Below are 16,255 nucleotides of genomic sequence, written 5' to 3'. Positions count from 1 at the left end.
ATTTTACGGAATTCTCATCCGAGGGAATCAGCACATATATATATATATATATATATATGATTTCGAGACTTTCACCCTAGGCACCCCGGCCAACTTAATTTGCAATGGAGTACATCCCCTATCTTCTCCCTAACAATAATACATATACAATGTATTTAAGTACGTGTCATACATAATGACTACCAAATTCACATATTCAACAATTTAGTCAAACCGTCATATTCAATGACATAATTCATATGATTAGTTTTAATTTACCTAATCCTCATGCAGTTTCTACAACAATCATAGCTATCCTCTACTAATAGCCCAAAACAGATATTTCTAAACAGATATACAATCTATTAAACAGATAATTTATCAAATTTCCATAGGTGAGTGATTTAACAAACCCAACTACACCATTCATCTAGATACCCATCCAATTTCATATTTTTCCATATCAATTTCTTTATATGTACAAGATGAATTATTTAACCCAAATTAGGACAAATTTCCCTTTTTCTCAAATGTCAACCCCAAGGCCAAATTTCCTATTTAATTAGAAGAGAGCTACATATTCAAAGCCCTAAAGTCATTTTACAACCCAACATGGAAAACCCCTCTTTTAATTTGTACCCAAACCCTAGTTTACCCAAATCACTCCCAAATCCCGCCATTTATACATAACATCAAATACCTAGGTTAAAAACCATACTGAAGTGTAGAATATCCCTACCTCAAGTGTAGAAGCTCAAAGGAGATAAAGAAGAAACTCAAAAGTGACCAAATTTGATTTTGCCCGGACCAAGAGGAAGCCCACAACATGCTCTAACTCTTTATCAAAGGGAGTAGGGTGGAGAGACCCTTAGATCATGGAGTATTTGTCGAGAGAGAGTACTTTAGAGAGAGAGAGACAGCCGATCTAGGGTTTTTAGCAAAAAGAGATTCAAAAAGTGATGTAAAACTCCTCTGCTGCGAATTGATATACGCGACCCTCGCTCGAGCGAAAGAGTTCTCACTCGAGCAACCAAACTCTACAAGTGACCTCACTCGAGCGCAAGAAGCGTCGCTTGAGCATAAAATGCAAAGCTTCAAAAGTATAACAGACGCACACCCTCGCTCGAGTGCAAGAAGCCTCTCTCGAGTGAAAAACTTCATCTTCCCATAAATGCTGCGTTTGGGAAGGAAACCTGAGAACCCTCAAAGCTTGCTTGAGCGCAAGAAACCTCGCTCGAGCGAAGAAGAAAATTACACAAGGCTCGCTCGAGCGCTAGAAGCCTCGCTCGAGCGAAGTAGCCAAAATCTAGGCAACAACAATCTAGACCAACTAACAACCAACCTGTTCCAAACTCGTCCAACAAGTTCCAAAACTCAAATGCAAAGAGTCAAAGGGAAAAAACAAGACATGGATACAATATTCAACCACAGATCCCGAGTCCGGAACACAATGAAGGCCGGGGCAAAACCGGGGTCACTATAGTCATTGAGAATTTTTTTTTAACAAAAAAAAAAGAAAAAAAGAAAAAAAAAAATCCAACAGTCTTAGATCACTTACAATTAAGAGAAACAAAAGATAAATATTGATAAGTAACTACTTGAAAAGTTATTTCTTTTGAATAACACAAAGTTGTAAAACAATCTAGAAAAAAAAAATAAATTATGTATATAAGTTGTAAGACAACATTTGGAAGAAGAAAAAAGAAAAAGAAAAAATTGTATAAATTTGTGTAAAACAACCTCGAAAAAAAAAAGAAAAAAAAAGGAATACGAATACGAATACTTTTGTTCTTCCTCTGCAAACCCAATCAAAACTTTGGAATTTTGGCCCCAAAAAACCTCTTTTTTAGTCTCTAAACCTAATATCTGTTCTTCTTTTATTACATCTCTTTCTTCCTCAATTTCTCGTTTTTCTTCGATCCATTTAGGCATCTTTAGCAAACTTAATCGCCTTCTCTGAAAAATCAAAATATTAAAAAAAAATGATGTAATAGAATTATAGTAAAAGGAGAGGAAGAAAAAAATAAACAAAATTTAGGAGGACTTACGTGTAGGCCCTAATAGATGTACTTATTGTCTAATAAGTCTTGTGAGAATTAATGACATTTTTCATCAAACACTATCAAAAAAGTTACAAATTGTTAATTTTTAGCAACAGTTCAAAAATTGTCACAAAAAATGTCCCTAATTATAAGTTTTAGTGATAGTTAAAAAAAAATCATCACAAAAAAGTCACTAACTTTCAACTTTTAGCGACAATTGAAAAAATTCATCACAGAAAGATATTACTAATAGTAAGTTTTAGCGACAATTTATAAAAATCGTGACAAGAAAAAGTCACTAATTGTCAATTCTTAGCGATATATGCAAAAAATCGTGACAAAAATTTATTTTTAACGATGATTTAGTAGGACTTATTCTTAATAAGACTCGATGAGAATTAATTCTAACGGTTAGGACCTATTAGTAGTTTATTCTAAAATTTATACCAATAAATAAATAAATAATTTAGTCGTTGATAATATAAAAATTGAAAACTATTCGATCACTTATCATGAAAATAAAAAAATAGAAAAACAAAAACAAAAAAAAACAAAACAAAACAAAACAAAAGATAGTCTTCTAATGGTTTGTACTTCCTTTGCCATAATTGAATCAAACAGTTTTATACTTTCTTTAAAAGAGAAAACCATTGTAGAAAGAGATGAAGAAATAAAAAAAAAAATAGTAAAATAGAAAAATGATAAAAGTAAATTATTGGAGAAGAGAAAAAGTTATTGTAGAGTAGTTATTTGGAGAATGTGGTGGAGTGGAAATTTATTATAGAGTAGTTATTTATTTATTTATTATCTAAATGTCACATAGTAAAAGTTTCAAAAAATCAAAAAATGAGTTTACTTAATATAATAATATAGATAGATTATTAAATAGTCTACATTATTGTTGATGTGATGTTTTCAGTTAATAAACAATTGTAATAAACACAAAGTGAGTTATTATTGTCTTATATAATTAAATTACTATGTGCTACTCATAAATTCTGTCACAATGCGGTTGATTTAGATCATTACATAGACAATGTGATACGATCTTTAAAAATGATAATAATTAGCCATTTTAGTAGATTTGAGGTGAATGTTGTGATAGCACCGTGCTGTCATACTTTGTAAGGCTTGTTTCGATTATATTTTGATAATTTGATCTGTTCATATTCTAAGTTCATTGATTATATCTTTCACATAAAAATAAAATTAATTGGACAAATATAATCTCATCATCAAGCCGAATAATTGCACTAAGAAATTATCAAAATCATACTAATCGTTTATTTTTCCTAAATATAAACGTGGTCTTATTATGAGTTATAGATGTCTAAATAACTTGAATTTTTTTTACGAATAATCTATTCAACAAATCCTACACTATAAACAATAATAAATTCGAAACGCACCCTCACAAACTTACAACAAAATAATATGTCTACAAGGCACATCAACAGCCATTTTAGTGGGTTAAATTATCAAACATCTAGTGGGTGCCCACGCATGGGCACTTGCTTAGGTCTTTGTGGTATACTCGAATTCAATTAACTATGATGGAATATTGGATGAGTTTACACGATATGGGCTATCGCTACTATAGAAACTTTTTAAAGCATAAGACAAAAATATCCAACATTTTAATGACCAGTCCTATTTTATAAAACTATTGGAGGTTAGGTCTCAATAGATTTTATCCCAATAAAGGTAGTTAGTTCATTTTTTTTCAAGAATTATCCACATATGCAAATATATGTTAATAGCAAAAAATTATTGGGCTCTCTAAGGGCATTATGTGGCAATGTTATTCATCAATCACCAAACATCATGTCTTAACAAAAAATTATGGGTAGAGATGGTCATTTTCTCCTGTCGCGTCTGGCCTCACATAGGTTTTTCCCGCCCTGATGAGGAATTGAGACGCGGATGGGTTTTACTTCCCTTGTACCATTCTACTCGACTTCCACCCCCTATTATATTTATTCAATATATTTATATACTATATATAATTTAACTTTTTCTTTATAATAAAATTAAAACACTAAAATATTATACTTGATATTAATTTTTACTCATTTAATTTTTTATCTTATATCTTATAATTCTCATTAACTATAGACCATTAACTTTAATATACTATGTTATTTATAATTTGTATTAATATTTTCAATCTACGATTTATAAAATTAACCCGTCTACTATCGCGCGCTCGTTCCTACCATCGCCACTGCCATCTCTCAATTTGCCCCACCCCCGATATGATATGACGCGGGGATGGATTACTACGAACTCCATCAGTGACCATCCCTAGCCCCACTCTCTTACCAATCACAACTCTCCTATGACACCATCTAATTATTCCCAATAGGATGAAATAGTTAAAAAGTCACTACAAGTTGTTACATCATTCTTTTTACTTTTTTGCTTATTTTTTTTTTGGGTAAAAATCAAAAGGTCAACTAGGATAGCCAATTCCCAAATGAGGCCTAAATAGCTTCTTCTAGCAAAGTGACCATACTTCAAGAAGCTGATGTGATATTTACTTTTATTTTTGTTGTTTCAAAGTTTTTAGGATAAATTACACTGCTAATCCTTATATTAGGGCCTTATCTCATTTTGGTCCCTGTAATTTTAATTGGCTCAATTTTTTACTATGAATTTTTGATTTTGTCTCAAATTAGTCCAATTGATTCTAATTGTTAGTATTTTTGTTTTGAAAATACGCACATGAGCGGGATGCGTCATGGTTTTAGCAAAAATTGTAAATTTAATTAATTCAATGACTTAAACCCAACAAATTCAATAATAATTTTCCATTAAGAATCCTAACGATATTATCTATTGGATCAAATTAATGCAAAATCTAAAATTAATGATCAAAATTGGGTCAATTGAAATTATAGGGACTAAAATGATACAAGCAACAAAATTCAGGGACTACTATTATCATTTGTCCAAACTTTTATTATATACATGTGGGCAAGTTATGATGATAGTCCTAGTACTTTGATCATTGTGTCATTTTGGTTCTTGTAATTTCATTTAGCTTGATTTTGACCATGAATTTGTGAATTTTTTTTAATTTGGTCCAATTGATTGCAATTTTTAACATTTTTTTATGAAAAATACGCAAACAAGTGTCACATGTCACTTCAACCAATTTAGTGATAATTTTTCTTAAAAAAGCTAATGATATTATCAATTGGACCAAATCGATACAAAATTTAAAATTAAGGGTTAAAAGTGAGCCAATTGAAAGTGTAGAGATCAAAATGACACAAAGAGCAAAACATAAGGATTACCGGTATAATTTTTCCATTTGTGTTTAATAAAATTTATATTTCTGGAACCTATCTAATGAGATCAATGAACAATATAGAATATAAAATTTGTAAAACTAAAATATTACTTTTTTTAACTGTACGAAACTGAGGTTTTTCTAAATTTTTCCTAGTTTTAATTAATATTTTATCAATTTCGCATAACAGTGTTATACACAGTTGTTTCACTAAAAAATTATTTTGTATTTAATATTGATCTTGATATATCTTAAATAATAAATTTTTAAAAATCAAATGAGTAATATAAAAATAATAAAATTTCACCACATTAGCAAAGTTGTTATCCTCTGTCATGTTTTCCTATAGCGCCCTTTGTAGTGTTTTGGGGAATTTTGTTTTGGATAAATTATGTAAATGGTCCATATAGTTTACATAATGTGTCAATTTGATCCATGTTATTTTAATTTGTTCGATTTTATCCTTTAATTTAACAGATTGTGTCATATTGGTCCAATAAATGATAGCCGTTATGCTTGGTGGACGGAAACTCAAACGATGTATCAATTTGGTCCATGTAGTTTACACGATATGTCAGTTTGGTCCTTGTAAAAATTGAACAAATTAAAACAATAGGTACTAAATTGTTACATTGTGTAAACTACAGGGGCCAAATTGGCAAGTCATTTGAGCACGTGACAACTTTCAGTTCATCAAACTTAACAGCCGTTATTTATTGGACCAATATAACACAATCCATTAAATTAAGGGGTAAAATCAAGTAAATTAAACAATATAAACTAAATTAGCATATCGTATAAACTATAGGGACCATTTACATAATTTACGTTTTTTTGTCCTTCCGTTATGCATTTTTCTTGTTTCTCACAACTTGCACATCTCCATCACAAAAAGTTATTTCATAGATCTGAGGTGTAATTTGGGCGAGGTTAATCCAAATAACTTAAGTTCAGCTTGAAATTTTTTAAGTCTTGGGAAAAATATTTTTAAATTCGTTATAAGTTTGAGCAAAAATCCGAATTAAATTTGAGCGGGCTTGAGTAAAAATATCAAACAATCCAAGTAGCCTGTAACCCGAATTATATATGTAAATGTAAAGGGCAAATTACCAACACCCCCTCGAGGTTTGACTAAAATACAGATTCCCTCTGAGGTTTGAAAAATTACAAATTGCCCCCTAAGGTTTATATTTGCATAACAAATGAGGGAGCAATTTGTTATGCAAATATAAACCTCAGGGGGAGAGATGCAATGTCTCAACCTCAAGGGGGAATCTGTATTTTAGTCAAACATCGATGGGGGTGTTGGTAATTTTCCCATATATAAAATATTAAATTTACATGTAAATTATTAACCATTAAATGATATTAAAGTAATTTAGATTGTTAGGTCATATTGCATATATATTACATACACAAGTAATACAATATAAAATTTTACTTATTTATTTTTTCGCACTCATAAATTGTAAATATCATCATAACGAAAGATTTCTTACATTATATAAATTAATTGTTTTGATGTTATTAATGATTTTAGAAAAAGAAAAATTATAAATAGTCTAATGTTAACAAATTAATTAACTTAGCTGAGCTTTAAAAAAAAATAAAAGAAAGAAAGAAAGAAACTACTAACAAGTAACAATAGAGTATAAATAATAAAATCTATATTTTTGTGAAAATAGATAGCAATATCTTAAAAATATCCATGTGTAGTGCCATGGCCTATTATAGACAAATAATGCATATTTTTTAAAATATTCATGCAAGGGCAGGATGTAAAAATTATGAATTACAATTCAAAAAAATGCCTAAAATTTGTAAAGTCCAAACCACTAGATCAATCGTATCCATCCCCCAATCCACACGGCTTGCTCAATAGGCATCTGCCAAACCAGTAAAAGGATACAGATTGAATTTTTACAATCCACCTAATTTTAGACGAATGGCGAATGGAATATCACTCCCAACCCAAACTTCATTCACCCCTACTCCAACGTGTGCTCACCTCTGATGTGGATGAGTTACATTACTTTTGTGTATTTTATTGAGAAAATTATCATTCAAAGGAGAGATTTTTAAAAATTATTATATATTAGTGAAAATGTTTATCATTTTAATTATTAATATTTATAATGTTTATTATTATTTTGTAAATAATTTTTCATACTATCAGTGGTGAGTAATTTTCCTAATTTTATAATTAATAAAATATTGACACATTAAATAATAAACTAATGAACTAAAAATATGTTTCTAAAAATAAATTTTTTTTAAGAGATAAATAAGATAAAATAATAACACTACAATTATTAAATCAGTTTAATTTTTTTAATAGATGATATAAACAAAAGACCTTACAAATTGAAGCTCGGATAATCCAAAAAGAACTCGTGGCTGGCCCTACAAATCCCTTAAGTTTTCTAAAGTTCTAATTTGAACTTGAGAAAAGCCAAACCTTAAACAAAATATGTATAAAATTTGAACTTGGCCGTCATGTTAGGTCTAGTCTTGATTTCGATAATCCGAACCATTCATTATGATTTTTCTATATATCTCATTCCTAGTAAAAATTAAGTCAATTTAATGATCATAACATTTTAATTTTATTGTGTTTGTCTCCAAAAGAATAAATCGTCTATTTTCAAAAAGTTAATGCTATGTGTACGATACACAAATTATGACATTTGTAAGTTTGATTATTACAAATATCGTAACTCAATTCTATGAGAGTCATAGCTAAAAACAAAAAGAGTTACAATATAATCAAAGAGTTTTTAGATCATGACCAAAATAATGTCACAATCAACATCGCATTGAGTCATAATTAGGCCAAGTTTGGCATATGATAAATAATCCATATTTTTATCTTTTTATCTTTTTTTCATCACATCACTTCTCTACTTTTCTGCACATCTTTTCGTAAAAAGATAAAAAGTACACTTATTTAGGTCATTCCAAACAACCCCTTAATATGACAATATGTATAATCAACTCATAATCAAGTCTTCACTAATACCTCTATAGGTTATAATCAAAGTCATAACTATTCCCTATTGCAAAACATATTTGTCGTTTATTTTATCAGAAAAAATGAGATAAAAAAAATAAAATTATGATTATCAAATAGATTTAATTTTTTCATAAATAATATATAAAAAAATACTTTATAAAATCAACTATTCAAATAATCAAAGTGGAACTACAAGCCCTAACACAGACGGGCAAGTTTTATCTCTTTAGCCATTGACATAACTTGACTCTGGCTCACCTGATCACATTATAAAACCAACCAGCAGCTTCAAGTTATGAAACACCTATCACCAGCACTTCCCAAGCTAAGTTTCACCCATAAAAACCCGCGAAACCCACCTCTAAAATGTCCAAAATAACCCCAACAACATCTTTTCAAATCCTTCTCTCCATGTTCGCCCTCCCACTCCTCATCCTGCCCTTGCATGGAAACTCCCAATCTACTGATTCAGAACAAACAATCCTACTCAGACTCAAGCGACACTGGTCCAATCCACCCTCCATCAACCACTGGACACCATCACCACCAAACTCCAACTCCTCCACCCACTGTAATTGGCCTGAGATCACCTGCTCCAATGGCTCCGTCACTGGACTTTCCCTCATCGACAAAACCATCACCGGGCCAATCCCACCGTTCATTTGTGACCTCAAAAACCTCACCGCCATTGATCTCCAGTACAATTACATCCCCGGACCCTTCCCTACGGCTCTCTACAACTGTACCAAGCTTGAACATTTAGACCTCTCCCAAAACTTGTTCGTGGGCTGCATTCCAGGCGATGTTGACCGGTTGTCAACTCATCTCCGGACCTTCAACCTCAGCGGCAACAACTTCACCTGCGATATCCCAGCAGCCATCGGGCGGTTTCCGGAGCTCACAACCCTTCGGCTTTATCTAAATGAGTTTAACGGCTCTTTCCCGCCAGAAATTGGCAATCTGTCAAGGCTCGAAATGCTGGAGCTGTCGGACAATGAATTTGCACCGATGGCGATATCATCCACCTTTACCCAGTTGAGGAAACTTAAACAACTATTGATCAAAGATTCAAGTTTGATCGGTGAAATCCCGGAAACAATTGGGAATTTAGCAGAGCTCGAGGAATTGGACTTGTCAAACAATAACTTGACTGGTACAATTCCGAATGGTTTGCTTCTGCTGAAGAATTTAACAATAGTATATCTCTTCAAAAATCACTTGTCCGGACCAATTCCTCAGCCCATTGAAGCTTTGAAGATGGAGGAATTCGATTTATCCGAAAACAACTTAACAGGAACAATTCCGGATGATTTTGGTACACTAACAGAGTTGTCAGTTTTGTCTCTATTTTCCAATCAACTCTCGGGGGAGATACCGGAAAGCATTAGTCACCTTCCATCACTGAGATATGCAACATTGTCCAGCAACAATCTCTCTGGAACATTGCCACCGGACTTGGGGCAATATTCCATTCTTCAGGGGTTTGATGTCGCCCAGAACCATTTCACCGGTAAGGTGCCAGAGTACTTGTGCGCTAATGGTGGACTAATAGGAATTGCGGCATATGATAACAATTTGAGTGGTGAATTGCCTAACTCACTTGGCAATTGTTCGAGTTTGTTGATTGTTCGGGTTAATGGTAATCGCCTTTCTGGCAGTATTTCAGCTGGTCTCTGGACATCAACCAATCTGACATTGTTGATGCTTAGCGATAACTCCTTTACCGGTCACCTTCCAAGAACACTTGCACCAAGTTTATTCCGACTCGAGATCAGTAATAACAAGTTTTCCGGTGAAATCTCAACTGGGTTGTCTTCTTGGAAGCATTTAACAGTGTTCAGTGCAAGTAACAACCTCTTTGTTGGTACGATTCCCCAAGAATTGACAACACTTTCTCAATTGACAACTCTGCTGCTCGATGGGAATCTATTTTCCGGTCATCTTCCATCAGATATTGTCTCATGGAAGTGGCTGACCACTCTGAATCTCAGTCGAAACCAACTCTCGGGTTCAATTCCTGCCAAACTTGGTTCTTTACCAAGCCTCACTGTTTTGGACTTGTCAAGGAATGCGTTCTCAGGTCAAATTCCAACTCAGATTGGCCTTTTAAAGCTAACTTCCCTCAATTTGTCTTCCAACTGTCTCACTGGAAGAATCCCATCTGAGTTTGAAAATACTTTTTTCAATGCCAGCTTCTTGAACAACACCGGTCTTTGTGCAAGTAATCCATCACTCGGCCTTGAGATCTGCTCTTCTAGATTTGAAAACTCGAGCAAAATATCCTCCAGGCTTCTCGCTATAATCGTAGTTATAGCAACAGTCTTACTTGCCTCAGCTACACTACTCACATTCTTTCTAATTAAAACTTGCTGGAAAAAGGAACACAAATCAGTTTCCAAGTGGGAGCTCACTTACTATCACAAATTGAATTTGCGTTTCAAAGAGTCAGACATTTTGTCAAATTTGACTGAAAATAATGTGATCGGAAGTGGTGGGTCGGGCAAAGTATATCGTGTTGAGTTGAACTGTTCAAGTGAAATTGTAGCAGTTAAGAGGATTCAGAATATCAAGAAGTTGGATCAAAATGTCGAGAAGCAATTCCTAGCAGAAGTTGAGATATTGGGCACGATTCGCCATTCCAACATAGTGAAAATGTTGAGTTGCATTTTTAGTGAGACTACAAAACTTCTTGTTTATGAGTATTTGGGAAACCATAGCTTGGATAGTTGGCTCCATGGAAAAAAGAGGCAAAGCATATCGGATTCAGACCACGGTGTTGTCTTGGATTGGCCTAAGCGGTTGAAAATTGCTGTGGGAGCTGCCCGAGGGCTATGCTACATGCACCATGACTGCAAACCTTCAGTAATTCATCGAGATGTGAAATCGAGCAATATTCTGTTGGATTCTCAATTCAATGCAAAAGTTGCAGATTTCGGCCTAGCCAAGATATTGGCAAACCACGGAGGGCCTAATACGATGTCAACTGTGGTTGGCTCTTTTGGGTACATTGCTCCAGGTAATTAACATATAAATTGATTTATTTTTAACTTATTTTTGTCTTTAATGGATTATTTTAAAAAAATAAGAATAAAGTTAAATGTTTTTTTTTTTTTTTTACATTTTTTAATTCATTTTTAAAATGGTTTATTTTTATCATTAATAACTTTGTTCAAATAACTAAAAATTAAATCACTTAGCTGCAAATTGCAGTTGGATTTGGCGGGGGCTAAGTTAAAAAAAAAAATTTAAATGTAAAAGTTGTTTTGAAATTGGTGTATCAAAGACGAAAATATGTTATATCTTGTAAAAAGAAATTGAAAAAGTTTGACCTTTTTAACAAAATATGTCATGAGTTTTTAATTTTGTTAATTTAAACAATAATCTTTTGATTTATTTTTTAAATGTAAACTATCAACCTATTTCCGTTAAGCAAAACTTATAGAAAAATAATATTTTAGACATTAAACTCAATGTAAATGTACATAAATATCTAAAATATATTTCTTTCATTGAATTTAATAAGTAAAATACTTATTTTTTTCTTCATCAATTTACCTTAACAAAAAATCGGCAAATGATTTAGATTCAAACAATCAAAAGATTATAGTCTAAATTTATAAATTTAAAAACTCGGTTTATTTTGTTACAAAAGTCAAACTCTGATTTATTTATTTATATTTTTTTGTAATGTTTCTAAAAATTTAAATCTTGGTTCCAAATCACAGTAAAAGTTAACTGGGAGCTGAGTTAAAAATTAAGAAAATGTGGCAAAATTTTGAAACAATCTACTATAGATGAAAATAAGTTAATTTTTTTCGAAAAACTCCTAAAGGGTTTACTTATTTTTGTCATTGATTTTTTTTTTTTTTAATTTAAAATTTTGTAGCTTTGTCTAGTCTAGATTGATGTAAAATCTAAAAACGAAAAAAATTACCTCAAAGTTGTAAAAAGTTCACTAAAACAAAAAAATATAAGACAAAAAAATAAGTCAACTTATAAGCTATGACTAAAAGAATCCTAAATTTTATTTTGCATTACTTTTTTTGGCATTCATATTTTAAATTATATATGACTTTCAGAGTATGCTGGGACAAGCAGAGTGAATGAAAAGATTGATGTCTATAGCTTCGGTGTTGTCCTTCTAGAACTAGTTACTGGTAGGAAAGCCAGCGATGAAAATGAAGATAGGTGCCTCGCCGATTGGGCATTTCAATATTACAATCGAAAAGGAAACCGCTTAGTTGATGCCCTGGATGAGAAGATTAAAGAACCTCATTATTTGAATGTAATGACTTGTGTTTTCGAGCTTGGGATCTTTTGCACTGGCCCACTTCCGACAAATAGGCCTAGCATGAAGGAGGTTTTACAAATCTTGCTCAAATGCAGCCATCAATCAGGATTTGGAGGGGGTAATGTTGGGAGTGATACTTCTGACTTCTCTAATGATTTTAGGCAGGGGAGCATTTTTGAAGGAGAGGATGGTAGTTTGTTCTCCATTGTTTAGTTACTCTTTTCATTCTTCACTATTGCATAAGCATTCGCAATTACTACCTTAAGAAATCACTTCGTCTGGTGCCCTTCGCCGGTTTATTCCTTCCTCGAGCAGAGCAGCAATATGGCAGGATCGCCCTTGTAAAACAAATCAAATTGCTCATTCTAGGCTTGTGAAAAACTATTTCAAGATCAACTCACCAGATAAATAAGCTAAACTCAAACTCATTTTAAAGTTTGGTTAAGTGTTTTTTTTTTTTTTTTTCCTTCTAAAGATTGATCAATCTACTACTGAATCTAAGCTTACATGCTATAAAAATCAAACTTTTAAAGTTTGATTCATTATTAATTCGATCAAAACTCATTTAAGATTGACTTGAAGAAATATAAATTTGTCAAGTTTGTCATCAAATTTAAATAATCTATTATTCGACTCATTTACACCTTACATAAGCAACTATTTAACATGGTAGTTGATGAGAAATAGTTAGATTTAGCAAGCTATGTGGCTAATCACCATCAACTGTAACTTGGGTGGTATCTTTTGCTTCATTAATGCTGTATTTGGTTGAGAGATTTGAGGAGAGATTTGGAAAGGGAAAGGAAAAAGGTATGTGAAATTAGGTGAAATGTAAGTATATTTTATTCATATTTCACCTAACTTTTCCCTTTTCCTTTCCAAATCTCCTAACCAAACATAGCGTAATAGAACTTCAGGGCCCGAATTAGCCGAAGTACACGTAGGTTAACCCAAATAATCGATTAAAAAAAAAATACACTTATTTTTCTTGTGAAAGGAAGGCATACACACGCATCAAATGAGAGATGAGAGTTGTGCTTTTTTTTTTCTTAATTTTATTTTATTTTGTTTTTTTTTTAAAGATGCTTGAAACTAGCAAGTGGATAACATCTCCACAAAGAAATCAGAACTCTCATCTCCCAAGAGTACACATACGACCTCTATTAATACCTACAAATTTTTGAAGAAATTATAAAAGAATTTCAGAATTGGAGTCTTACAACAAAATAAATTTTGAATTTTAATTTTGTCAATTTAAACCTTAATATTGTAATTTTTGTCCATCTAAATTATTTGCATATTTTTTGATAAGTAAAAGTGATTAAAAATGACATTTTTAGTTATTAAACTCAATGAAAAATAATATTTAAGACATTTTCAATATACCTATATTGAGTATAATGACTAAAATATTATTTTTCCATCACTTTTATTTAATGAACATATGCAAATGATTTAAATTGAAAGCAAATCAAAAAATTAGAATTTAAATTGACAAAATAAAAAATTTAAGATTTATTTTAGAGATTGTTAGGTTTTTGTAATTGGCAATCCCATTTGATGAAACTTCTTTCATTTATAATTTTATTTGCCTTTTTGTTTCAATGAAGCTATGAGTGCTTATATACCAATCTAACCCAAGTTGTGCCCGTGTAGAGGAATTTGTGCTAACATTCAGTATTTTTTGTTTGTCACGTCGCTGACTATAATGACTAAAGTTGTTTGACCGCTTGAGCGGTCATTTGTTGCACTCAAGTGGTAGAGTGGTTCATCCAGTATTTTAGTCTGCATTCAGAAATTAGTGAAAGGTCCATCCTTTGTGAAATAATTTGGTGAGAATCTTTTTGTTAGTTTTTGAGGACATTTTGTTTCTAATTTTACCCCTTAATTTATGTGTTGACCTTTTTTTATTTGTTGACTTTTGTTGACTATCTGTTCAATTTTTTTTCTATCTGTTCAAAATGTTTCCCTATCTATTCAATTTTTTCTCCTTATCTGTTCAAATCCATCTGTCCAAATATTATTATTTGTTTAAAACTTTGTTACTGAAATACAGCAAAGCCATTATCTGTTCAAAATAGCAAAACCAAACACACCTCTCCTCTAGAATTTTCTTTCCCAGGAACCAAACAACATGAAATACATACTTAGAGAAATGTAACAGATACTGTTGAAATTCACAAACTTATTTTTCTATCTGTTGAAATTTTCCACCACCAATACTCAAATATAACACAGATATACATAGAGAGAGGGTAGAGATGGAGGTGATATCTGTCAACCTCAACACCATATTCGAGGGTTAAAAAAAATTCAAAATCAGATGAAACTAGACCAAACAGAGCTAAAGCACTCTAAATAACTAATCAACAGCAGCCTGGTAACCCCCACCCCTACCCCTACCCCTATCCTCACCCCCAAATCAACCATCCGTCATCATCTCCTCCATTACAATCAAGCAATTCCACAGCTTCTCCTACAAAATCAATACTCAATTTGCAATCACATCAAAGATAAATAAAAATAAATATATATGTATGTGTATGTGTGTTTATGCTTCTTACTTCATTTACATATTCACAAGAAGCAATCGTAGCTCTGAAACAGGGAAATTGCAGAGGAAACAACTCTTGAGAAGCATAAAGAAGTGCTGATGTAGCTATTATCGGTGGTTTATACTCTAAAAGCTTGATTTCTATGGTTAAAACAAGCATTAAAATTAGATTTCAAGCTATTTTGTGTATATAGCGAGAATTGAGAATATAATTGATTACGGTAATGCGATTTGAAGATAATTTTTAAAGCTTGGTCTTTGAGTGATTGAGCCGATGTTGGATCTTCGACCAAAAAAATAATAAAGAACAAAAAGAATACTTGACCAGATTTGTTATGTGATGGGAACCAATAGTTAACAAAAGTGAAAATTAAAATTGAAATAGAAAAACCAAACCACTAGAAAAAACCATTTAACTATAAAACTTTAAGCACTAAAAAATTAACTAGTGAGGTGTGTAGACACCCCATTTTTTACCGACCTTAAGACTTAAACGTCACCAGTTGAGCGCTTGGTGATATTGCATATCGTGCTCGTTCAGAAGTCTCAGAGTCGCGGCCATGAGCCCTGCCTCTGGACTTCCGAACCCTCTCCTGTGCCTTGTCTCGGTTTGCGAACCAGACTCGATTTTCTCTGTTTCTTTTCCTGAGGGGAGGGAGAGGTCCTGTAGACCATCTCTCAGTGGCCGTAGGCTACGTTTTGTGGCCGTAGGCCATTTTTCCCATTTCGGAGCCCAGTTTCCGGTTTTTCGGGACCGTTGGCCGTGTGCCTCGGTTCGGGACTGCGTAACCGTCTCCGTTTGCTCTGATTTTTGGCATACTTCCTATTTTCTCCCTTTCAAGGGACACTGGGGTCTGAGAAACCCACTACGTGGCCGAACGCCACTTTCGGTGCGTAGCAGCTCATTTTCGGGACCCCGAACTGCGTGTTTTGGCCCCCGAGGGTTCATTTTGCATCGGTTTTCGTTCATTTTTGGCAGGTGGCTCTATTTCATCACCAGGAAGGTCACTGGAGGGTGGGAGGCCAGCAATTATCTTGGCAACCAGTTATATTCCATTTTCGCCCTCCGACACCCGTTTTT

At 32.7% G+C, this 16,255-nt stretch overlaps 1 protein-coding gene across 1 annotated transcript; it reads left to right on the top strand.

The window, feature by feature from the left end:
* Positions 1 to 8,616: 8,616 nt before the first annotated feature.
* Positions 8,617 to 13,232, top strand: LOC145806338 (uncharacterized). Its single transcript, XM_082902976.1, has 2 exons — positions 8,617 to 11,345; positions 12,409 to 13,232. The coding sequence occupies exons 1-2, from the start codon at positions 8,696 to 8,698 to the stop codon at positions 12,831 to 12,833; spliced, it is 3,075 nt and encodes a 1,024-aa protein (XP_082759102.1). The 5' UTR covers positions 8,617 to 8,695; the 3' UTR covers positions 12,834 to 13,232.
* Positions 13,233 to 16,255: the final 3,023 nt, after the last annotated feature.

Source organism: Camellia sinensis, chromosome 13, assembly GCF_055761805.1.
Source record: "Camellia sinensis isolate YWXY chromosome 13, ASM5576180v1, whole genome shotgun sequence".
NCBI lineage: Eukaryota > Viridiplantae > Streptophyta > Magnoliopsida > Ericales > Theaceae > Camellia > Camellia sinensis.
The sequence above is the reverse complement of the archived record's forward strand: the minus strand, read 5'-3'. Positions and strand labels throughout refer to the sequence as shown.

Bases quoted from the DNA above. Each gene is read 5' to 3' on its own strand.
- LOC145806338 (XM_082902976.1), top strand. From the start codon at position 8,696: ATGTCCAAAATAACCCCAACAACATCTTTTCAAATCCTTCTCTCCATG. The intron at 11,346-12,408 runs GTAATTAACATA...TATGACTTTCAG, and splicing joins TTTTGGGTACATTGCTCCAG to AGTATGCTGGGACAAGCAGA.